Here is a 25,251-nt window from a genome sequence, read left to right on the forward strand (position 1 = left end):
GCCATAAGAAACACATTATGCATTAACTATTCACATTCATGGCTCATTCAGTAAAAGAAACCCGATAATGCAACAGACCTCCTGTAGGGCTGGTGTTAAGAGATGACAGGATGGGCTGATAACAGTCATTTTCTCCCGTCAGCCATCTTGATGGGATGCTGAAAAAGGCTGCAGCCTTTGTCTTCCAGCAGGAGGTGCAGGAAATTGTAGCTGTCTGGTTTTTTTCAACTCACTTGAATGTAACTCTGTTTTAGCCTCGTCGCCTGCATGTTCTGTCTTTTCATTGTCATTAAAAAGGAAGTCATAATAATATTTTTTTCAAGTGCTGCAGCTCACTGAGCTGTCAGAGTTCAAAAGTGACTACATTTAGTTTGTCTCCAATCTGCAGCGATGTTGAGGACTTATGGACGTGTCTTGTTTCTTTATGGAATTGTTATCGCTTTCTTTGTTGAAATTGATTTTTTTAATAAATGTTCAACATGTGGCACGAAGGTTTCGATGAAAAAATATTCAAGAGATGCACTTCCGAGTTTTCCATTATTCCTTAGTGACATCCTAAATGTCCTTATCATGGCTTTTGGGTGTCAAGAATGGACACACTGGATTTTAGAAGTCATAGTGTAGTCCTCAAAACTTTTAAAATTCAGCAGATCAAGTGTGTCAGAAAATAGAACATGCCCAGGTCTGCATAAATTGAAACATTTTAAAGACCCACACTAATGAAAATTGTGTTTTTGTTGTTTTTAACATGTTCTTGTAGCATTTTTTATAATGACGGAGGACTTATACAAAAAAAAATAAGCTTAAAACTACATTTCTCAGTATTTCTTTTATCAAATCGAGATGAATCAGCAGATGAAAAAATACTGGCTCAAAGTGGCTCCAATATTGTTCCCCATTTTTGTCACCCCGCTAATGTTAGCTTTTTGTTAGAGTTAAAACAAAGGGATGATGGGATATCAGCAGAGGTTTACTTCAGCAACAACAGAACTCAGAGGCAAATTTCTGATAAGCTCCTGCCACTTTACAAAAACTATGTTCTTGAAAACAGCACAAGTTGTTTTTTTTGTTTTTTTTGCCTAAAAACTGTATTAAATCTACTAGGAATGCTTTGAAAATAAATCAAAACATCATTGGAGTTGAGAAACAACACATGTAAATGTCTGCAGATATTATAATCCACTTTATCTTCCATGAAAAGATGGAGAGAAGTTTCAATTTTTCTGAAACAATTATAGATACTGTATGCAAAGAAAAACACTTTAATTGAAAAGTGACCAAAGAATGGATCCATACATTATTTATATTATAGTTATTTAAGATTTTTGTGCTCATTCTGTAAAATTGTAAAGGTTTTAAATGTTGGTGGTGCTGCACAGCCAAGAAAAGGAGACATTCAAGGGTAGAAATGTGATTTAGTTCCCTGCTGCACCTTGTGCATTATGCAGTCAAAATCAAGGAAACCTGGCTGAACACAAGCAGATTTGCATCAAAAGTAAAAAAAAAAAAAAATCTCTGATGCAGCAGATCTGCATTTCCTCCATTTTGAGTTTTCCTCACCTGCAAATCTGCAAGATTAGTGACATTTTCCTTTAAGCAATATCTACATGTGATGCTAAAAATATAAAGGATTTTAAACTTTGTTTGGACACCAGCAGCTCAGAGCCCAATATGCTCCCTTTCCTTCAGTTTTCCAAAACATTCGTGTGAGGGCAACAATCAAAGAATGGACTAAACATAAAATCCGAAATCGTTTAATTAAAAACAATTTTCAAATTCATACATATGGTTCTAATAATTTGCGCAGTTGGAAAACTAACCCATCTTTATCTTATTTTCCCCACACCACTGACACCATTGTGCAAGTCTGCCTTTTTATTCTCTGGCAGTGGCTCACATAACAGAGTGTACAGTAACAGGGTTGCTTATAATACTCTGAGCTGAAAGAATACATTCTCTCCAGAACAGTGGTTCTGATTGCTTCCCTGTGTCCTGCTGCTTCACCGTCTCAGTTCAGTCAGAGAGATGAGGTTATTCACATGTTCAGTGGAGCGTTTAGTTCCAAAAAAAACATTTTTTTATCTGGTGGTTGGAGGACACCAACATTCAGATGAAAGAGTGAGTATATTTAAAGCTGCTCTTGTGAAATTTTCATTGACAAGCTTGTCAGTGAAAGTTTATATAAGCAGGTTGCATAAAGAAGCATCTGTATTAATTATATATGAGTTGGCAGCACTTTTTTAAAAGTATGTTTTTATTAAATGAGTTTTCCAGCAGTCAAAATAAGATTTCTTTTAACAAATGTAATCAAATGTTGTCTTTTTTTCAGGTGCATCAGTACTATAATTCCCTTCCAGAAGAGAAGGTCCCCTACATTAACAGTCCTGGAGAAAAATATCGCATCAAGCAGCTGCTTCACCAGTTGCCACCACATGACAATGAGGTAAGACAGTCCAAAATCCAAATTTCTTATGGAAAAGTGTCTGACTTGCAGTCAAGCACCTTTTATTTTGCTGCTTAATGATGTTCCAGGTACGCTACTGTAATGCCCTGGATGAGGAGGAGAAACGAGAGCTCATACTGTTCAGTAACCAGCGAAAGAAGGATAACTTGGGAAGAGGCAATGTTCGGCCCTTTCCGCATAACATCAGTGGAGCGGCCTGCGACAAGGTAAACAACTTAAATTCCTTTTTTGTCTTTGCAAAGTCAGAATAACTTTACATTCTGATGGATTTATATTTATCCTCCATTATTTTTTTTCTTTTTTCCATACTATTTTCTACAGTGTGACACTCAGATAAACGGAGGGGACATTGTAGTTTTTGCTGCCAGGGCAGGGCATGGAAAATGCTGGCATCCCCATTGCTTTGTCTGCTGCACATGTGAGGAACTGTTAGTGGACCTTATATACTTCCACCAGGATGGCAAGATCTATTGTGGCCGGCATCATGCGGAGAAGCTGAAACCTCGCTGCTGCGCCTGTGATGAGGTACGTCTGTCCAGGCCTGGAGCTCTTCATGGTTGGACATGGCTGGATAGTTCAGTGAATATTTTGTGGTTTAAAAGTGGTAGTTAATGGAAAATCAGTTCATGGACTATGATATTAGCTTGTAAACAGCATAGCTCCTATTTGTTACATTTTGTATTGTTAAAATCCAAAGTTCTTCCTTAATCAAATCTTTACTTGTTGATAAAGTCAAAGACCATTTGAAATGCATTTAGCACTGACTCAAAAGAACATCCTTTCAAATTCACTGCAGGAGGTTCTTCTGAAAGTCCCTCCATGACAATTGTTTTATTAAAAAAAACGTTCCCAGTAGTGTTTTTATTATGATAATTAAGTTTTTAACCAAAATCCCACAATGTAAATGTCTTAAAAAGCCATTTTTCATGTTGATCTGAAGCCTCTGTTTCCAAAATCTCCTCTAAGGGGGCGCGGCTTTTGGAGCTTCGCTGAGTTGCTCCGCCCCTGATCCCCCCCTGTCTGATTAAGACAGCTCTGTGTCTTGCTAGCGTGAATCTTCACTGCTGCTTCATAAAAATGTCAAGCAATATCTATAATTTCCAGCCGTATCGTTTTGAGCCAGATGTCAGCTCAGACGAGGAAGCGAAGAGCTTCATGGACCAAACTTACTCCAGAAGCCTGTTTCTTTCTCCTTCCAGTTCTCTTAGCTAATTATTGAATGTTTAATGATGTTGCTATGACCAATACATTCAGTCCATTGGTTTCTCAAAGCAGAGTCCTTGGAAAAATTATGAAAGCTAACATCAAAACTGTCTTTCTTTGATTTACAATCCTTTACAACTGCGCTCAAATGAGCCGCCATTCACATTTCAATGGTTCCATCAGAAATTTCCAGCGTTCTCAGTCCTGCAACCATAAGTATTGTATGAAACTCATGATTTTCAAGTATTTGTTTTTTTTATTCTGGGATTCAACATATTTGAATGATTTGAACAGGAAATATGGACAAATTAAAATTTCTCCCCTACCCCCATATTTAGCCCTCTAAATTGAGAGTTATGGAATAATAGTGGCTATGACCAAATTCCCACCCAAATCCCTAACTATTAAAAAACGATAAAGTGCAGGACTATCTAGTGCAAAGTTAAAATCTAATCAATACGAGCATAATACGTTCACAATACGAGAATAAGTCTATTTATGACCCCACTGTGTTCTGATGACAAAAATGTGAAAAGTTTTTTTAAAAACAGGTTTTTTTTGGCAAAAATTGTTCAAACGCAATGCATTGTGGTCTATATTCTCCAATGAAGTGAGCATTGATGCACACTCTTTTTTTTGCAAAGACTTCTGGGAAATTTCTACTCCATTCACTCGATTTTGAATTGTAGTTTTGGACAGCTCTACAAAATGTAGATCGCACAATATCATGACTAGTATAGGAATTCAGACACGGTGATAGTGTCTTCTACTTCGGACATCACTCCCACTCGATGATGTCATCAATAGTTGCCGGTCATCTACGTTAGCACGTAGCTGCCAGTGGTCGGAAAATACATAATAACATCAGTTTTGTAACTTTGAAAAGTCGATATAAAACAAAAATACATTACTTACATTAAAATGTTAACTTCTGTGCTTCAGAGTACACCCACTTGAAGAAATGTGTTTCTCCGACGCTTAAGTTTTTCCTTCAAAAACAATTTTGGACACCCCATCCCACCAAATACCCCTACAATTGGACGGGTATGGGAAGAATTCGTATTCAGCCTTGATCTCTTGTTCACCGACATGCCTCATCATGAGCACTAAAGGACACCTAAAACCGAAACACCTCCTTCCATTTCATCCCCTCCACTTCATTAAATGTGTTAATTAAATAATCCAAGAGATCAATTTACACAGTTTAGTTTAATTCCGTTTCCCCTTTAGAAAAAGAGATCTATTTTAGGAAAATCATTTGAAACTGTCACATGCACTATGTCCGCTGACGGTTTTAATGTCTGGATCCAACAGATTATCTTTGCTGATGAATGCACCGAGGCTGAAGGAAGGCACTGGCACATGAAGCACTTCTGCTGCTATGAGTGTGAGACCACTCTCGGGGGCCAGCGCTACATCATGAAGGACGGCCGTCCACACTGCTGCAACTGCTTCGAGTCTCTCTACGCAGAGTACTGTGATGCATGTGGAGAACACATAGGTATAGCCCTGTTTATGAGTTTTTCTTGATAACACAAGTGGACCAACAAACTACACAAATGTTACCAAACACTTTATTTTCCATTAACCTTGTATAAGACCTCAAACAGCCGCTCCATGCTAGTGTGGCTGTGACCAGCTTTGAGACTTGTATGCCACAGCTGCAGGGAGGCGGTGCAGTGTAGTGAGAAGTGGATGATTATTATCATCTCAAGCTCCAGTAGCAGTGGATGAATATGTTTTAGAGGGTTCTCCCAGATGGGAGCTGTGTAAGAGCTTGAGAACAAAGCTGGTTAAATTAAGTTATGTTGTTTCATAAATGATGTGACCATATATGGGCATAGTTTTACATTGGTGTTTTGCATAAATCTCAAAAAAACAAAAATAAAACTTTGTATATAATTTTCTATAGATTTTACTGCAGCAATTTCTGCTTTTCCCTTGTAATGAAATATAGAAAAATGACTCTACCTTTGTGCCAAAGGTATTGACCAAGGCCAGATGACATATGATGGGCAACACTGGCATGCAACTGAGGAATGCTTTTGCTGTGTCCGTTGCAAACGCTCCCTGCTGGGGCGTCCCTTCCTGCCCAAGCAGGGACAGATCTTCTGCTCTCGCTCCTGCAGTGCTGGACAGGTAAGTGAACAAAAAACTTGATCCGGCTCCTTTAATAACTGGGTATTTCAGTTGAACTAGATAATTGACTTTCGAATTGTTGTGTCGTTGAAATCAATCAGGATCCAGAGGAGTCTGACTCCTCAGACTCCGCTTTCCAGAGTGCTCGGTCCCGTGAGTCTCGCCACAGTACAAAGGTTGGGAAGAAAGAGCGTAAGAATGCTGAACAGGAGCGCCGAAACGGCGAAGCTCGCCAAAATCCACCTCCACCTTTGCCAGATCGTCTTTCTGCTGAAATCGATCCCCTTTCAGTTCAGATGGATCGACTAAGCCTTTCTTCAAGCCAGACTCCAAGCAGGACGCCCAACCGCACACCAAGTCGCACTCCAAGTCGTGCCCCCAGCCTTAATCAGGTATGGATGAGCAGAGATGAACCCTACATCCCTCCCAACTACGAGGGCCCACAGAGGGATCCCTCCCCCACTTCAGCGCCGATACATCTCTTGGGTCAGTGTAATCCCAGGCAAGGATACAATCTCAACACAAATGCGGCTGGCCAAAATCCTCCCAACCAAGGGAAGAGGCCTGATTCTTGGGGTAAAGAGCAGGGTAATGCTAAGAGGACCCCTATGGCTGCCCTGAGAGGGCACTCCTTCAATGAAAACTGGATCCAACACAGCCAAGATGACTTCCGACCCAAAAAGCTCCGTACCCAGATGAGCTTCAATGAAATGTCTAGCCAGAACCAAGGCTTCTCTGACAAGAGGAGTATCAGTCTGCATGGATTCCAGAGAAACGGTAGACCCCCACTGACCAGGAGGAACCACATCACTGCCATGAGCTTTAACGAGCCCCTCACTCCTCTAGAGCAGACCCCTCGAGGATCCATGGACTCGCTCACAATGTCCAATGCTACAGGTAAGAAGTTCTCCAGCATTTTTCAAACTAAAGTGACATGACAAAACATATAAAATATTTGATTTCTCATAGCAGGAAACTCTCTGGATGGAGTAACTAAGCGCCAGGAACATCTGTCGAGGTTCTCCATGCCTGACCTGAGCAAGGACTCTGGTGTTAATGTGTCAGAAAAAAGCAACATGGGGACCCTCAGCTCCTCAGTCCAGTTCCACAGCACCGAGTCCCTGTCGTCCTCTCGTCCGTATAACAACAACATGTACACTCCACAAAGAGTTGGCTACCCTCAACAGTACTGGGACGGCCCACAACAACTCAGCTTTGATGGAAAAGGACGAGTTGGAGTGATGGGTAGCAGTGGTAACCTACGGATGACCCCCATGAGCGACAGAATGCCCCGCCGCCGCATAAACGGGCAAGAACCTGCATCTCAGCCGCAGCAGCCACAACCAAGGCACCGTAAACACCATCGCGGAAGCAACGGGCAGCACCGCAGCGGTCGCCACCACAAGCGTTCTCGCCGTTCCCGCTCTGATAACGCTTTGCATCTGGTGGCCGACCGTCCCACTCAAATGGTGGAGCTTCCTTACCGCCGTGTCCAAGAGGATTATGACCGTTTCCCCGCTGGTCATGCTGCTCGAGAGTTTTTTGGTCTGGACCCTGGGGGTTACAGGCAGCAGTCCCATCGGCCTTGCCCACGTACCACTTCCGATCTTACCTTGCAAAATGCAGGCTGGCAGCCTGTGGGACTGGGTGGGCCATGTTGGGGCGATGGGTATATGGAGGCTCCTGATCCTTGGTGTTCCAGCTGCTCTTCATCCTCCGAATCCGAGCCAGACGAGAGTTATTTCATGGGTGAACCAATTCCTCGGCCAGTTCAACTGTGTTACATCAACAACGAGGAGCTGCGTCATCGCTACAGCCCCTCTGGGATGGCTAGCCATCATGGACCTATGCACGGACCAGTTCATGGCCAGATGCACACCCGCCAGAGGAGGAAGAGCAAAAACTGCATAATTTCCTAGTTTTAAAGCAAGAAGACGAGGAAGGATGTGAAGGAAAGAGATTAGAGAGAAAAACCAGATGGTGGAGGAATGCAGCAGAGAAGGAGCGGAGGGAAAAAGGTGAGATTGAGATAGTTGAAAGTGAGAGTGAACAGTGTGTATATGCGTGTATGTGTGTGCATTTGTGTGGTAGGGTTAAAAAGGAAAAAAAAGAGACACATTTATTCTGCTTGTAAGCTTACACAACTCTACACTGGATAGTGTTTGTGTACACCTACACAGGATGATCTAATAACAAGAGGAAGCTCAGCTGGCTTACACAACCCGAATGTTTACAAGAATGAAGATCATCACCAATGATGGTACCCGAAAGCACTGATGGATATGACCGCTGAATATAATGTGGTCACGGTGTATAACATGATGTATGTCTGTTTGTGAGTTTAACAGTGTCACAGAGAGATTATTTTCGGTCAGAAAAGGAACGTAAAACTGGTCAAACTGCAGCGTTTCTGCAGTTTAGGACGCAGCTCAGAGACTCAACTCCTGAGCAGTCAACTTATTTAATGTAGACAAATGAGAAATTGTGTTGGGATAGTAAAAGCTATGTGCTAGATTCCAGGCTGTGTCATTGTTTACCTCAGTGGAATCCAATTGCTGCTGGAATATAGTGTTGGCTTGCTAGCCCTCCTATCACCTTGTACAAAAAAAAGTCTGTTGAACTTTGTGCTCTACATAGCCAGCTCTCCATGCTTTACCAAGGACAGGGCGCTCGGCGGCCTCTGCTCCTTGACCATTCAGGCGCAGTAACGTCAGGTATGGTCCCGTTATCTCTTCTGCAACATGCTTTGTTTTTGGAAGTTACCTATGGATTGCTACCTATACCAGTATTAACAATAATAGTAGTCAAATTAACAGTAATGATAATAATGAAAATATGAAATATTAAAGAAAAATACCTGTTAAATGTATATATAGAATTAAATAATAATAATGATAGATGTAATACTGTAAATGTTTTGTACATATAGTCTTAAATATTTATATATTTTGTAACTAAAGAATCATTATTTGTATAACATGGTAGACATAGGGAGGTTTGCATGGTAATTTGTTGTTGTTCTCTCATACTGAAAAATAAAGTGTACTTCAAACAAGAAGGAGATTGTTTCTGTAAGCTGCACTGGGTTTGGGGGATTTTTTAAGAAAGAAAAAGCACTTGTAGTTAATGGAGGCGACAAAAATCACCATTTCTCTCCAGGTTGAAGGATCATGAGTCAGAGGATCAACACATATTTTTAATCAAAACAGGAAACGCAAACACTGTCTGGAGGTTTGTTTTTTTACAACACAGATTTATTATGAAAGTTTTGCAATTTTTTTCTTAATTTGATTGTTGGAATCCAGTATAGACTAACAACCTGTCCAGAGTGTGCTGCCCCTCTTACCTCTGATGACAGACGGCTACAACTGTCACGCCAATTAAACAATCTTTTCCAACCAAAGTTTGAATGGATGCAGGCAAAAGAAACATAATCATTTTTGACCCAAAGATTCATAAATCAACTATAAAGGAGACTCTGGAATACTTTACAAGACCCACTCCGATTAAAATCCTGTTTTTGGTGTTTTTAGAACATGTTATTTGTGCCATTTTTCTTATGATGGAAGACATGTATAAAGATAATTAAGTTTAAATATGTATTTCTGAGTATCTCTTTGTTCAAACAATTGTTTATCAGGAGCAGACAACAAAATTCAGTTTGAAAAAGGTCTTAGTTGGGTATGGCAAGCTGTTTTAACATCAAATCAATATTCTTCATATCAGGGTGTTTTAAGCCTAGATAGTAATGCCAAAAGGACAACTAGTTAACTAGTGACAGCCAAAATGGGAACTAGTAAACCAGTAATGTTGTAAAATGTGCACTAGTTTTCTAGTGGGCCCTGTTTGTGCTTACTAGTTGACTAGTGACACTAGTAACATGCAAATTTTCTACAAGTTCACCAGTGAGGCTCCTGTAAAGGTCACTAGTTAATTAGTGTGATCAAATATCACATTAGTTTACTAGTGACAGGCAAATGTTAACTAGTTGAAAAGGGAGACATAGGCAAGTCTTACTAGTTAACAAGTGAGGGAGAAAAGTTGCACTAACTAGTGAGGTACAAAAAGCCCACTTGTTAACTCATGAGCACAAATAGGGTCCACTAGTAAACTTTTAAAACATTACTAGTTAACTAGTTTACATTTTTGGCTGTCATTAAGAAACTAGTTGAATTTTTAGCAATACTATTTATTATATAGCTTGATATGAAGGATATTGATTTGATGATGAAACATGTAAACAAAAGGTATGATGGGAAATAAAGGAAGGCTTACTCTCACAGTTTCAATTTCAAATGAACTACTGCTGTTCTAAAGAAATTATGTCCTACAAAACAACACAAGTTTTCGTTTTCTAATTTTGGCAAAAAAAAAAAAACTACAGCATAATCATCACTAAAAGACTGCGAGAACACTTTTAAAACAGATCAAAGGTGATTGGAGTGGAACTTTAAGAAAAATGAATACGTCACTGCAAACAACTGCTTATGTTATATATAAAGTTTATTTATCAAAAGTGTAGAAAGAATAAATTATAAAAGATGTAAAAGTAATTTTCAATATATTGAGTTTGACATTTTGGAATCACACAAATGTAGATTTCACCCTGATACATCTCTTAAGTCTCTTTAATTTTCCACTAGTATTGCTTCATGGTTAACAGTAGTCTTAAGAGAAAATATAAAAGAAGTTCCACTATACAAAACACAACAAAACCACATGTAGGGGACTAAAGCTGAGTTCTTTCACATGAAATCACATACAACATCTGACTAAACAGGAAAACAAGGCCAACAGTTGTTTAGTTCAGTAGATCCCTGGAGTCATACTCCTCAATAAATTTCTTCATGGCCACCACGCAGCGCTTGCCAATATCCCGCAGGTTTTCCTGCAGGGCGGACTGAATGGGACCTTCCAGGGAGGGATCTTTGGCGATAAGCATCTTCACCACCAGGCTGAATATTTCACACTCCTGATAGTACACCTAAGAGACAAACAAATATGTGGATTTAGGAGAAATAGTAAGAGGAGGCACAGCAGTAGAAGTGAGATTGTTGGAGGAAAAAGACTAACAAGTGAGTTATGTGAGGAGTCTCATGTATTACCGCTGAATGGATTAATGGTCCACAGAGAAACTCACATGCAGACTGTTCACAAGTGTCATCTGTGCGGAAGCTTTTTGCATTTATGCAATGACATCTTCACCATTAAGAGGGAAGAAACACAGGAACAAATACAGGAGGCCCTAATGTCTGTCACAGTGATGACAGATTAAAGCACTTGTCAAAAGCTTATGGGATCCGAGCGAGTTTGTGTCATTGTCTAGTTTAATGAGCAATTCAGAAGATAAACACCATGTCAAACAACATCTTCTCAGCCAGACTAAATAATGCTAAACCAATAATGACGTCTAAAAGTCGTCTCAAGTTCAACACTTCAAAATGAAGGCTTTCGAATATGGAAAACAAACGTTGCTTTCAATGTTTTATCGATTCTCAGAGCTGTCTAAAGGCCGGTTGTTCACACTTCCTTTAATCTCAGCTTGTGCTGTTTTTCCTCTTCCTTTAGCCATGTATAATCATCCCTTCTCTCAAAATATGTGTGTGCTTGTGTAATTACACTCCCCCACCTCATCTATCTCCCTCCTCTTCTGCTGGATGGCTCTGTCTCGTGCTGCTGTCTGGCTTGCAGTTAAAGGAAGCTCCATGTCTCTGCTCCATTCTCTGTCTTTACTTTTGGACGCTCTGTGATCTCTCTCGCTGCTTTGGTGTCTGTCACTCAGAGAAACCTATAAGAAAACAGGATAAAAAGAAATATTTGGGTGTTAGCAATTTGGAATATCTCCAGTTAAACAGCAAAATATAGGAAGTGGAGCTTTCAGCTTTAGAGGGTAATGACATAACGCTCTGCTGTTAGCAGGACGCTTCCACCACCTGCAAGTGAACAAAACAATCCGCTAATCCGCAGTTAATGAGTCACTGACTTCCTACCCTCTAATTAGCTTTAGGTCAGCAGTTTATGACCAGGAGGAAGCAATAATGAAGAAAAAGATATGCAAATGGTATTACATTTGATATTTTACTGATTGCTTTAGAAGAATAAAATAGAATGAAAAAGAAAATTATACTAGAAGGAGAAATCTCACAATCTTAGCCCACAAAATCAATTCTGATACCTTACCTGTCTAAATACAAACATGTTTTGCAATTAATATTTGTATGACTCATGACTGCTTGACATTAAATAGTTTTTGACAAATACGGCCTCTAAATAACAAAAAATTAAAAAACAAACATGATAATCTCAGCAAAGGCATGGCGCTGGTCTTTCTATCAATTAGTAACGGGAAAGAAAAAATATTCCCCCATAAGAACATGACTAATCTTTCCCTTAAATTCGAATTGCTTTTGTTTGCTGTAAGCCTGTTAGGTTGCAGTGAGTAACATTTAAGTGAATGTGTGGCTGTTTTGTTCTTCTGGGAACAGAAAATGTACCCTGTTGCTCATTTTAGCTGCAGTGACATCAACAGCTAACAGCAATGAAGACACATTTGACCTTGTTCAGCTGGCAGCCATGACATAATACTCCCTTCACCTTATTTGACAGTTGATTTGGTACATTTTGGATCCTTCCCGCCTTCTCTTTTTTTCTTTCAATCTTGGATATCCTCCCATGTTTTCACTCCATCTGTCAAAAAAGCTAATTCCAGAACTGTTCACTAAAAATCAGGATGGAATGCTTAGATTGCAGACTCAAATCAACTTTTGCCTGCAGATGTCAATACTTCTGCCTTGGTAAGACAATAGCATGTTTTTTATCCAGTAATAGATGCTTTGGCTGCCTTATTTGGTCAGTTAACAATATTTCAAATTGTTTAACCTTTTTTAAAGCTTATAACTAAAAACAAAACAAATATGCTTTACAAAAATATATCCTTAGCATGAAAATATTCATATTTGTAGAACCAATAACTAACATTTCTTTATTTTAAAAGCTAATACAATCACTATAGTATATTCTTGTGTATCTATTAGAATTTTAATAAGTATAGATAAATAAAAAACACTTATTTAAATAATTTATTCTCCTCACAGTAATAAAACTTTTTAAAATATTATGTATATTTATTTGACGGTTTAATCTGAATATATCAAACACTCCTTTTTTCTTCTATAATTTCCATATTTTTTTTATAAATATACCTCAAGGACTGAAGAAAGCCACTCATGTCCATTCCTCTTTCTTTCTGTGAAGTGTGCCTTATCTGTCCTACAGCTTCAAACTACAACCCTAAACCTGGATACATATTACTTTCAAAAACCCTTCAGGTTTTTTATACCACATGCAAGAGAGCTGCCATTAGCACAGAGAACACACCCCAACCTGACAGAAAATAACTGGTAATGCTATTCTCCAGTATCTACATTTGTCTCATCCGACACAGACTTCAGAAACAGTCATGAACTGAACTGCTATCCCCACATAACATTTATTTTTAAAAATCCAAACCTTAAAAACAACAATTCTGTTCCCTTTGATTATTTATTGGTCCTTGTGACAGAGTGACGACCTGTCCGGGGTGTACCCCGCCTTTGTCCAACAGTAGCAGCTGGGTAGGCTCCAGCATCCCTGTGACTCCGAAAGGGATTCAGCGAGTTAAGAAGATGAAAAGACGGGACCGATGAAGGTTGAGACATTTGGTTTGTGGTTTTTCAGTGTTTGCAGTGATGGTTTCATGTCATGCCAATTTAATAAAAGTTTCATTTAGGTCCTATCACATCACATTGGAGTTAGACCTTGTCGATACTTGATGGATAACAAGTATTTAAAAAAATATGTCAAAATGAAAGTTGAAGAGATAAAAGAAATAATCCTTTAATAATATTCTAATTTCTTCTAATGTAATTAATTCATCATTTAATCATTTATATTACAAAAGTTTAACAGAAGTTTACAGCTTGTAACCATCATGCATCAACATGGCTTGAAGAAAAATGAAAACAGAAAAAAAAATGCCTTTTAAGTCATTTAAGATAATTTAAAAAACAAAATAAAGATTCAAAAAAATTCTTGAGGGATCTTAAGTCTGGTTGATTTTATTTTTTGTGTGTGAATAGAATTCCATTAAAAAGGAGGAGCCCTGTTTATTCTAACTGCACAAGTTTAGCGTTTTAGAGCAGCTCCTGCTTGTAAACTTACTGTAAACTGCACGTCCTTGTCTCTGCTGGAGGTGGCTCTGGGTAAGACAGGTCTAGGAGCTGGAAGACATGCAAACCACAAGGTCAACAGCACAGCAGGAGTTCATGTGCAACACAAGCCAAGTGACTGACTCATTAATTAGAGTTTTTTTTAAATAAACAATACTTGCAGGTATTTAGAGTTGTTGGTGTCACATCTAAAATCCTACTATAGACTTCTGTTAGTTTGTCGAGTGAATTCAGTTTGAGTTTTGCGAGAATCCATCGATATTCTACCAATCTGCTATCAGTATTCCCATTAAACACCAAATCTTTGTTATGGTTCATTATAGGCTGCAATAAGTCGCTCCTTCTCGTCTTCTCTCGCACTCTCATATACACACAAGTCAGCGATGAGTCACCATCATCGCACCATCACTCAGGCACACAAAAAAACCTGTTCCACTCTCACACATACACAAACACACTCCTCCACAGTGCTGCAGTATGTGCACAAATAAAGCGGCTGTGTGCAAAGGAAGATGAAAGATCCTCAGTCGCAGCAGCAGCATTCTTCATCCTAACAAAAATCTGATACGTGGACCTAACAATTAGTGTTACAACCATGGAAGCACAATGGATCTTTCTTGTTTACTTGTGTTTCCATCCCACCGACTAATGATAGAGGGGGTTTCTTGCGTACTTCATAAACCTACCTCCCACTAAATGACACTGTTGAACTGAGGTGGCATGCACAACACAAGCAGATCACTGGTGACATAATGCATCTCTGGAGTCACCTTCTAAAGGACTGAAATATTACACAACACTGGTTTGATGATTGTAAAGACGAATCAACCAACCACTGGATGCCTCAAAAAAAAAAAAAAAAAAAACTGCCTTTCAATTATTTGTGATGGAACGTGCATGCAAACATTAGTACCTCTGCTTGGTTATACTGCCGCCCAGTGGTTAATGTTTATATCTAAATGGTACGTAATGCATTAACGGGTTAGAGTGGAGGTGGTGGTGCTTCAGAGCAGAGTACGCCGCCGTCTGCATGCTGTTGCAACACAAAGAACTCTTGGATTTAAGCATGCTGACATGAGCACTTCCCCTTTTAGCAAAATCCCTTCCCATTTTGGTGTCTTTCTTACCATTCAGTCACAATATTTTTTAAACATGTTTTAGAAAATGGATTCCATCATGTTCGCTTCCTGTTTTAGTCTTTTTATGATTACAAAGTTTCAAACATTCTTTAAGTTGCCTCAACTGTTTTGAAGTGAAATATATCTCTTAAATTTATATGAATCACATACAAAATTTAGGAACATATCAACTATTTTATTTAAAAATGTTTCATATAACTAAAGTAAATACACGTTGAATTTTATATGTGCATGTATGTGCTCTGATAGGCCACACTTCTGTTGTCTTTCAGTTTTATAGTGGATTATAAATGAGAACAAAACAGTTTTAGTGAAAAACATACAAATAATCATCTAGTTTTTAATTAAAAGGATAATAAATACTTCTTAAAGTTCTACAGTATCTTCTTCTTTTGAGAATTTGATAACTTCTGATATTTTCGTCAATACCAACGAAGTGAAAATCTGTCAAAAAGCTTAAAACCAGAGCAGCTTTGTAGGGGCCCTCAGATAAATCAATGCAACACCAATGTAGACATAATTTTAAAAAAAGCTGTCTGTTCCACATGTGTACTCAATATGTTCTGTATTCATAAACTCACTGCTGCTTGGTCTTGTAGGTGAATTTCTTTCGATGGATTCTCTCAGATCGTATTGCTCCTTCCCCCTTTCATCCTTCACTTTCTCTTTCTCTCTCTGTCTCTCCATGTCCTCCCTCTCATCCTCCTCCCTCACGGGGACTCGGTGAGGTTTAGGGGGGTGGTAATCTTTACGATAGATCCCTAACCGGGGTTTAAAGTAGTGGTACTTATGACCTCCTCTGTAGAATGAGTGGTCATCTCTTGAAAAGCTGAATGATAAAAGAAAAAAATACATGTGAGCCAATTCATTGAAAGGTAAATTTAGGGAAAGAACTTGGGACTTACTGAGGTTTGTACAATCCTCTTCCAATTCTGGGTTTGTGAATATTTGGCAGGTGCCATGCCCGTGGCCGGGAGGGACTCCGCACTCTCCTGATTGGTCTCTTTTCATCCTGAGTTGATAGAATTAAAATAATTACACAACACTGTGGTATATCAACATTTTTTTCTAATAGGAGTATAACAATGAATTTACTTAATTGATAAATCTATCTATATTCATACAATATAACTAGATTGATCTGTCTGAGGCAAGTTGTTAATCACATTGACCTTTAACATTATAAAATCCTGAGGAAAACACACATTGGGTTGATAGCAAAAACGGATCAATCCATCATTACAGTCCAATCTGTGGAAACACTTAAATCTGATAATGTTCTGTTTGTATTATTTTGATGTGGAAAAAATACAGTGAGGTGAACTTTATGAAACTAAAATGTGAATTTATTTGTTATTAATTATTTTTTACTTGTTTGTTTGTACACACATGTTATTTAAACTTGATTATCTTACAACTAATACAAGGAATCTGGAAAACTTCACCTGTCCAGTACCAGGTATTGATCTCTGAGTCACACTGGTTGAATTTTTGGCTAAAGATATCCTGGATCGATTTTGACTTATCGTGTGAGTTGGTTTGTGTGTATTTGCATAATTAGAATTTAATGGAATTGCTAAATTATGTGGGTTTTTGGGGGGAATTTTTAGAATTCAAAAAGGTTTTGTGTAATGGAAACATAGCTAGTATTAGCATCATGAATGACAAAGATTAAGGAATCATCATTGCAAACGTCTTTAAGCTTTATGAATGGTACTTCTGCTAAAAAACCTGCAGTTTCAATATTAATAACAGTAACAATAACTAAACTGAAATAAGGATTTGGATCCTTTCGTTTGTTATGGCCTTTCACTCTGTTGATTTCATTTGCCACCCTTCTTCTGCCCCCTATCACCCCCCGTTTAAATTGTTCTAGTTCTGCCACTGGAGCCTCGTCATATCTACCAGCTGAATATATCCAAGCTATTAAGAGACAAAATGTATAACAACCTGACAAACCGGGTTTCAATAGTTTTGAATAAAAATCTGCAGTGACGGTTAAATTAAATCTAATCTAATCTCATCTAAACTGTCACAGTCTAATTTACCCAATGCAAAAAATGCTGACACATGCATGACATGATGCACATTTCTTCAAACTTCTTTTTATTGTCTAAACAAACCTGCTCCTGCACCTTCTTTTGTATTTACATGAGGAATCCAGGAATCAAATCATTTAGTGTTGCAACAAAAAAGTCAAAAACTAAGCCTGCAGCACATTCTCTGAGATCAAAGTCTGAACATTATCCAGCAGGAGTCCAGGCTGTGTTTATGACCCCCATAACAGGCCTGTAAAGGGCCTTTTCATTCAAGATCATGTCTTTTTCATTTTAACTTAATGCAGCTCTAGATGTCCTGGTTAGGCTGTCACTTTACAGAATGTGGTTCAGTAAAGGTCAAGCAATTACACAGACACATGAAGATTGATTTATGACCCTTTTTGATGTACTTTTTTAGGTTTTACCTGATTGTACTGCGAGTCTTTCTCTCGTGGATAATCCATGTCGATCTTCTACAGTAACGATGAAGTGGTTGGTCATATATTGTTAGGTCGCTCTCATCTGACGGGGCTGGAAGAGCGCGCGACCTCTCCAAATGATCGTGTCCGTCAACATGGACACGGAAACGCTCGTTTAAATGTCACCTGCGCGCTCAAAACTACCTACAGTCACTCACTGGGGTTTAAAAATTAAAGTCTGCAGCTCAAAGTCTGACACATTTTAGCCTAAAACGTCCACCAACAGGATTCTTTATTCTGGTTTATTGAAGTATAACATACACATCGCCGCGCACTTCCTTATTCTCCAAGCGACCAATCAGAACGCAGCTGGGCTGATTCAGGTTCATCCTTCTGTCAAAACGAAAGAAAGGAAACGATTGGAAGAGAGAGAGAGAGAGAGAGAGAGAGAGAGAGAGAGAGAGAGAGAGAGAGAGAGAGAGAGAGAGAGAGAGAGAGAGAGAGAGAGAGAGAGAGAGAGAGAGAGAGAGAGAGAGAGAGAGAGAAAGAGAGAGAGAGAGAGAGACCGGGTGTAATGCGGTTGTACCTGATTGTGACGGAATAAATATCCTCTTTGAATACAGGTGATGTACTTCATGGCTGTCAAACCAGTTTACATAGTTATGTAGTTATATATATATTTCCATGAAAATGTTCCCAAATACTTTTGTAATGAAGTTGTAGTACCTGATTTTGACCATTGACATATTATTTTACTGTCAATGGAGTGATTATACTGTTAATGATTATGTTTGAATAAATGCTGGATAATTGAGCATCACCTTTGAATACTGATAGTGCACTTCACGGCTGTCAAACAATTTCCATAAAACTGTTAAATAAATTAAATAACATTTTATAAAGTAATATTTTTATTAAAAAATTGTAAATATAAAATAAAAGTTGTTTTATTTTATTGTAAAACTCTCAGGTAGCTTTTCCCTCACATACATGTCCTTAATCTAAAAATGCATTAATTTCCTTGAACTTAAATAAATCTTCTAAAGGTTTAATGTTTATTTTTGTTTGTGTGTTTTGCTGACTTGTTGAAAATCGAGTTTTAAACCTTCCTTTAGGCATGCAGACACAGGCATCTTCATTTTTTTACCCCTTCTTTCATTAGTTTTAAAGGTGATCAAGGTTTTGCAACTATTTCAAACAGGAAAACAGAAAAAAAGAAATATGTAAAAAATAGTTAACATTAAAAATGTAAGTAGTTTATTATTAGTCATCTTTTTGCATATCTGACAGCTTACAATCATAAGTTTCAGATCAAAACAGATGCAGGAAATAATAAAAATAAAGCTAAATCCCATGACAATTAAAACACACAAAAAGAGGTGCTTGTGCTTTTATCCTGTGCCAAAGTTAATACCACGAATGCTGACCTCCTCATATTTTTTGGCAGGTTTCCTAGAATCAGGGACATTATGTTAAAGTGATACGGGAGGACAAACAATACCTGTAACCATCTTGAATGCTCACATCCCTCCCCTGAAGTTTAGTGTTCCTGTCTCCACCCATCGTCTCCACCCACCATCACATTCCTTTTCCTGCTGGAGGACAGACTCCAAATCATTACCTGACTACTTTGACATGACTTGGATCAGGACAATCGTCTGCCTTTGTTCTTCTTCATCCTGTGAGAGACCCAAATCATCTCTCCATCTGGCCTCAAACAGGAAGGGTAAGAGCAGAACTTTGCTTGGATCTGACACTGTTTTTGTCGCACTGTTGCTGTTTGGGTTTCACAGGTTGTTCAAACAGGTTTTTTTTTCTGCCCAGGTGAGTAAGATCGTAATTGTGTTGTGTGAATGTGGAGCTTAGCTTCTTTAGTCTAAGCCTTCTTTTTGTTAAATGGAAGGTTTTTATTTTTAAACTTCTTTTAAAAGAGAAAAAACATTTTATTTAAGATAGATAGATAGATAGATAGATAGATAGATAGATAGATAGATAGATAGATAGATAGATAGATAGATAGATAGATAGATAGATAGATAGATAGAGGAATGTTGCAAATGTGTGAAAATATGACATTCTTTTGTCATTATTGTTTTAAAGAGGCTCAAATATCGTTCTTGACTTGTCAAATTTCAGTTTTACTTCTTTTTTTTGCAGAACTTTTCTCATGATCGTCTCTCGAATCCCTCCTATTTCCATCCTTTTTGAGTTCTAAGATTTTCTTCACAAAAGACATGAGGTAAAACTGACAAATTATTGAGAAAGTTGTGGAATTCTCTTGTCTTTTTTTGTGAATTATTGGGCCTCAATCATAAAGTCAGTTTAAAATATAATTTTTGTGTTATGCATGTGTTATTACCATGTAAAAAAGGAGACATTTACCAGCAGATGCATATGTTTTAAACATTTGCCACTCTCAGTGTCTGAGTACATTTACCAGCACATGCCATTTTTTCTTATCCTTTATAGGATGGAAACATTCTCCAGGTCAGAAATTTTGCAGGAGTTGAAATCACGAACTGTCTCTCTTGCTGCTAACAACAACCGGGGCTTTAAACAAGAGTTCAGGGTAACTAGACAATACACCTTGCATTAGTTCCATGGTTTGTGAGGTGTTCACGTGTGCTCACGTCTTTGGCTTTCTGCAGGAGCTCAGTGAAGTTGGCAAAGACCTTCCCACCAAAGCAGGTACAACAGAGGCCAACAAAGAAAAGAACAGATACCCTTTTATTTTGCCGTGTGAGTACAAAGCCTCTGATGTTTGAAATCTTTTCAGGAAGTGTTCATGACCAAATGTGACTCTTGTATCTCTCCACATTTGATTGTAGATGATCACAGTCGGGTGAGGCTGTCCGTTCTGAACCAAGATCCAGTCTCTGATTACATTAATGCAAATTTTGTGCCTGTAAGATCTCTCACTCACTTCCAGACTCATTATGGGGTGTTGGTTTTACTACTCTTGCGTCTTGCCTGAGGTCGTTATCAGTCTGTGTTTGTGCGTCTGGATTCAGGGCGGAGGGTCGGAAAGAGACTTCATCTGCACCCAGGGTCCTTTGCAAAACACCTTGCCAGACTTCTGGAGGATGGTGTGGGAGCAAAACGTCAGGATAATTGTCATGGTGACATCTCTGAAGCAAAAACACACTGTAAGACCCTCCATTAAAACACAACACTCAACAGATAAAACGTGAACTTCAGACTTAGTTTGAAAAAAATGAATTTATTAAAAAAAACATTTTTATTTGTTTTACAAAGTCACCCAAAACCTCTTTTTAAAAAAGTGTTAAATCTATAAGGAGCAAGAGGAGATATAATTACTCTCTAAATACTGTGACATAAATTGAAACGATTGCTTTTGTCTGCTCTGACCAAACAAATACGCACTGGAAAAATCTTTAATGCTCACCACAGACTCATCTGTTAAGAATGGGATTGCACTTTAGGGATTACAGCCAGACTATATTTCAACTCTAAAGTGGCTAAACAAGTAGGAAGGGATTGCAGCACCCAGACAAAGAAAAAACCTGTACAGTAAAAACAGATTTATGCACTTAAACATTTTTATTTTTTTGGTTTTGGCACAGAATAAGCTTTATTTACTGTACCTATCCAAATTGGTATATCGGTAATATCTTTTTCTAAATATGTGCAATTTTATTAATTAAATAATACTATTATAGAGCATGTTTGTATTTAAATTACATTTAGACCTTTGATTTTTATGTGATTTATTAAAGTCCAGCACTGTCCTTATTAAAACAAAGATCATGTATTCAAAGAGCCTGACTGTTTCTTTTATTTGTGTTATACGTTTGCATCTTCAAATGGCCCTTTCTGTTTTCAGATTATGTGTGAAAAGTACTGGCCTCTGGAATCTGGGACCATGTACTGTGGATCAATTCAAGTGACAACTGTGACTCGCAAACAGGTCACAGATTTTTTTGTAACAACCATAAACCTGCAACAGGTGAGTCAGCTGTCTTCTGAATCCTCCCCTGACTTCATTAGCTGTGCATTCAGCGCTTATACTTCCATTTCAGAGAGGGAACCCAAACGACAGAATAATTACACATTACTACTATCCGACCTGGCCAGATCAGGGTGTCCCGGACCCTTCGTCTCTGTGCATGTTCACTGAGCATGTGCGGCAGCATCTGGAGGTCATTCCTCGTCTGGGGCCGGCTGTGGTGCACTGCAGGTGGGAGTTCGTACTAAAGTTCAAAAGTTAGCCCTCATGTTTGAGTGGTTTTTACTGTAAATTTTTACTGTTTTTCACAACACAGTGCAGGCGTTGGGCGGTCAGGCACATTTGTCACCTTGTTGTGGCTAATGCAGCTGTGCATGCGAGGGATCCAGCCGAACATCAAAGCTGCGGTGGAGGACCTGCGGCTCCATCGAATGTACATGGTTCAGACTCCGGTGGGTCAATACTCTCATCATTCGCTCCCCTTTATAAATGAATAAGTCTTCCATCTTTCTGTATCTTGTTGAGGGATTGGTTTTTGATCAACTCTGTGTTCTCAGGATCAATACATACTAATTTATCACTGTCTGCTACACTGGCTCAGTGGAGGAGCTATAGGAAGGTGAGAAAGCAGAAGTGTAAGCCGAAACTTGGCTGGTAATAGTCACTGCATCATGTAAAGCACATATATCTTTCTGTCAGCAGGTCTCAGAGCCAAGGAGCAAAACTGAACGCCAACCAACAAGCTAAAGTCAGCTCTTCAGGACGAGGAGACAAAGCAGGAAGGAGAAGACGCTCCTCCCAACAGCAGACACCCCCAACTCCACAATCGGAGAACTCCGTGCAGCAGATTTTAAAGCCGGGTAACCTGCTGAGGAGGTTACTGCCCTCCTTATCGAATGTGAAGACGTCAAACAGCTCCTGATGACATTCCAGAGGATGGTTAGGCAGGATTCTGGCCCACATGAGCCACCTCCAGTGAGGGCAGCAAAGACAAAAAATGCTTTGTATACAATACAAGAACATTTCCTGCAGGCAGAAAACTGGCCTAACATTCATGCTGAAAAGACACTTGTACGTAAAGGGCGCCATCGCACAACCATGAAAGAACAATGAATGTATCCGAATTGTTTTCAGTGAAGTTTTTTTAAGAAACTTTTTTTTTTTACTTTATACAAGTTTCTGGTCACAGCTTGTGCAAATTTGAAGGTTTTTTTTGTTGATTTCATGTAGTAGTTCTTTCTAAATGTACGTATATTCATACGTGTCTGTGATACTTAAGTTTTTTTATGAGAAGGAAAAATGAAATAACTTTGCACTTCAAGTTAAACCTGTTATTCTACTCATCACTTGAGTTTCACGAGAAACAAGGGCTGCTACATTTGCACAAAGACAAAAGAAAAAAAAACTGCAGGCAGAGCAACTTTCAGGCCATGAAGAAAGCCTAATCTGCACTGTACTATTAAAAGTCTACCGCCATAACTGCTTTAAATGCTGTTCTTAATATTTTTTATTAAGATCTTGCATTGAAAACTCATTGTGCATGAATTCATGTCACACAAATGGTTATCAGCACTTCTGGATGCACATGATGACACTAAAAACAGACACAACAGCTGTACAAAAAAATGATCCATGTTCAAAAACATACAGGCACTGTCATTCGTTTCAGATAACTAAACTCCATCACAGTTTATGAAGGCGCTATGATTAATATACATTGTGGTACATTTTAAGGGCCAACAAATGTTCATAAATTTTCTCCTGTTTTGTGGTAAAGAACAGAAAAGAAGTTCCTTTTCAGGAAAGTGTGGTGGCATCCTGAGAAGAGAAATGAGGACTAAGCAGTTCAGCTTCCTTCAGAGTCCTGCCTCCGACGTACAGCAAGTGCTACAACACTGTAGGATGACGGGCGGTGGTGGGTTTGGCTTTTAAAAAAAGAAAAATCCAAGGCTGATTTTTGTCCTGATGTGATCACCCGCCATAGCGTGGAGGAGAAACCCATTGAGCAGCATTTCCATTGTGTCCAGATGGGAGGTCAGCTTAGCACAGACAGAAAAATATCCCCAAAAAGAGTTCACAGAGTTTTTAAGCCAAAATCTGGCAGTTTTAACACCACAAAGGTATTCACTGTGACTCTTGGTGTGATTGAAGCAGGAGGAGAAGAAAAGAAACAATAAGAAGAATAGCAGCATAGCACAGGCCAGCCTAAGTGAAGATATATGCAAAAATATATTACAGATTAAAAGAAAGAAAATCCTTATTACAGACTATTGGTGAAAACAACCATATGTTAAAATAACATTTAAATTAGAGTTCAGGTCCAATAAAATTGTTAGACACTACATCCTTTGGCCAAAACAAAAAAGTGACTGCCTGAAGGAGACAAATCATACTCTAAGTGTTGTATGTCTACGTACAGTTTGTGTGTAGAAGGTAAGGTAACACACGGTGAATATAAACATATACATGCCACCCCTTAGCACGACAGTGTGGGGGGTTAAGAATAGAAAACTACTCATGATGAGCAATTGAAGGCTGGGTGAAGAAAAGAAGGAAGTCTCTTCATTTTTTTTCTTTTCTTTATTCCCTTCTGGTCCCACTAATGCACGTTTTCCGACATATTAACGGCTTCCTGGATTTCACGAACGACGAGGATGCGAGCCAACATCTGCTCCAGCTGCTCTTTCGGGATTGACTGGGTCGAGTACCAGATGGGGCTGTTTGGAGCCACCACAGGCTCCGGAGTCAGATAGTAGGTATCGTTGCGACCTTTGGCGCTCTGCGGGCTGACAGAAAACAGAAACGGGGGAGAAGAGTTTCAGGATGATTTGTGCTGTCAAAAGAACATGTATGTGAGATATTTCTTTAAGAACAGATGGGGAAAACTTCAGAGAATGCATTTCAAATGACAACGATCTTGGGGGAGTTTCTGTCACAAACTGTGAGCTTTGAAGTAAAACACATTTTTGTTGTATGATTTTTCATCTACAGGGATTGATCTTGACTTAAAAACAAAACACAGAAACAGCAACAAGCAAAGATTTTTCAATGCTCTAAAGTGCAAATAATTATTCTGAAAGTGAAAATACAATTACTGACCTTCTGGGGAAAACAAGGAAAGAATTCTAAAGCATCCATGTTTTTCAGTTGCTTAGCAACGACATTTCTCACATTTAGATTTTTAGCACACAGTACAAGGTTTACTGCAGCCACTATGCCAATTACACAAACTCAATGTTGTTTTTTTTTTTTAAAGCAGCAGCTCTTCTCCAAATAAACTAGTATACAAACCCTGACAGAAAATAGTAAGAAATGGTTGAGGTGCTTTGCACTCATTTGCAAGTCTCACTCTGATCATCTTTTGAGCTATTTTATAAGCAAGTCTCACTCTGATCATCTTTTGAGCTATTTTATAAGCAATACAAACAGTGTTTTAATTATAATGATGTTGTTTGATCCAGATGCCGACTCTGATGAGAACACAAGAAGACGTACATGGATCCATTTGTCTACAAGATGATGCATCACAATGGAGCGAAGCAGGGAGCTTGTGGCCTGCTCAGTGTACTTTCCCCTAAACAATTATTCAAATGGCATTTTGCTTCTGATTCACAACACTTTGAATAAAGAAACACTAAAAATGAAAATTTAAGCTCAATTTTCTTTAAACATGT

General features: G+C 38.6%; 4 protein-coding genes across 6 annotated transcripts in view; 2 read left to right on the forward strand and 2 right to left on the reverse strand.

The window, feature by feature from the left end:
* LOC112159595 (prickle-like protein 2) overlaps nt 1–8,864 on the forward strand; it is a gene marked incomplete at its 5' end in the record, with an annotated part of 9,772 nt that extends 908 nt beyond the window's left edge. The window contains 7 exon segments of one of the 2 annotated variants that reach the window (XM_024293773.1): nt 2,330–2,443; nt 2,533–2,670; nt 2,786–2,989; nt 4,982–5,168; nt 5,652–5,806; nt 5,908–6,703; nt 6,776–8,864. In XM_024293773.1, coding sequence (XP_024149541.1) covers nt 2,330–2,443; nt 2,533–2,670; nt 2,786–2,989; nt 4,982–5,168; nt 5,652–5,806; nt 5,908–6,703; nt 6,776–7,725 — 2,544 coding nt within the window. 2 annotated transcript variants of the gene reach the window in all.
* Nucleotides 8,865–10,241: 1,377 nt separating this feature from the next.
* On the reverse strand, nt 10,242–17,979 carry LOC112158687 (periphilin-1). Its single transcript, XM_024292155.2, has 6 exons — nt 17,617–17,979; nt 16,058–16,164; nt 15,734–15,981; nt 14,006–14,064; nt 11,436–11,594; nt 10,242–10,790 (listed from the first exon to the last, which is right to left on the reverse strand). The coding sequence occupies exons 1-6, from the start codon at nt 17,653–17,655 to the stop codon at nt 10,608–10,610; spliced, it is 795 nt and encodes a 264-aa protein (XP_024147923.1). The 5' UTR covers nt 17,656–17,979; the 3' UTR covers nt 10,242–10,607.
* Nucleotides 17,980–18,467: 488 nt separating this feature from the next.
* LOC112159516 (receptor-type tyrosine-protein phosphatase V) lies at nt 18,468–23,050 on the forward strand. 2 transcript variants are annotated; one of them, XM_036212786.1, is made up of 11 exons: nt 18,468–19,336; nt 19,768–19,849; nt 20,080–20,179; nt 20,259–20,349; nt 20,439–20,515; nt 20,622–20,756; nt 21,455–21,577; nt 21,651–21,808; nt 21,894–22,029; nt 22,135–22,196; nt 22,277–23,050. In XM_036212786.1, the coding sequence occupies exons 2-11, from the start codon at nt 19,845–19,847 to the stop codon at nt 22,497–22,499; spliced, it is 1,110 nt and encodes a 369-aa protein (XP_036068679.1). In that variant the 5' UTR covers nt 18,468–19,336; nt 19,768–19,844; the 3' UTR covers nt 22,500–23,050. The 2 variants fall into 2 exon arrangements, with proteins under 2 accessions (XP_036068679.1, XP_024149399.1); XM_024293631.2 differs by having other exon boundaries at nt 22,280–23,050.
* A 16-nt stretch (nt 23,051–23,066) lies between these two features.
* Nucleotides 23,067–25,251, reverse strand: part of LOC112159515 (glutamine-rich protein 1) — an 8,925-nt gene continuing 6,740 nt past the window's right edge. Inside the window, exon 12 of the mRNA XM_024293629.2 lies at nt 23,067–24,363. Within this exon, the coding sequence (XP_024149397.1) occupies nt 24,177–24,363 (187 nt within the window). The 3' untranslated portion in view covers nt 23,067–24,176. The remainder of the gene's footprint in view (nt 24,364–25,251) is intronic.

Source organism: Oryzias melastigma, linkage group LG7 (genome assembly GCF_002922805.2).
Source record: "Oryzias melastigma strain HK-1 linkage group LG7, ASM292280v2, whole genome shotgun sequence".
Taxonomy (NCBI): domain Eukaryota; kingdom Metazoa; phylum Chordata; class Actinopteri; order Beloniformes; family Adrianichthyidae; genus Oryzias; species Oryzias melastigma.

Excerpts from the sequence above, each read along its gene's own strand:
- LOC112158687 (XM_024292155.2), bottom strand. The coding sequence starts at position 17,655 with ATGGATTATCCACGAGAGAAAGACTCGCAGTACAATCAG. Across the intron at positions 16,165-17,616 it reads AAGACTCGCAGTACAATCAG|GATGAAAAGAGACCAATCAG; the intron begins GTAAAACCTAAA and ends CTATCAACTCAG. Across the intron at positions 10,791-11,435 it reads AGAGGAGGGAGATAGATGAG|GTGTACTATCAGGAGTGTGA; the intron begins GTGGGGGAGTGT and ends TTTGTCTCTTAG.
- LOC112159516 (XM_036212786.1), top strand. Across the intron at positions 20,757-21,454 it reads CTCTGAAGCAAAAACACACT|ATTATGTGTGAAAAGTACTG; the intron begins GTAAGACCCTCC and ends TTCTGTTTTCAG. Across the intron at positions 22,197-22,276 it reads AGTGGAGGAGCTATAGGAAG|CAGGTCTCAGAGCCAAGGAG; the intron begins GTGAGAAAGCAG and ends TCTTTCTGTCAG.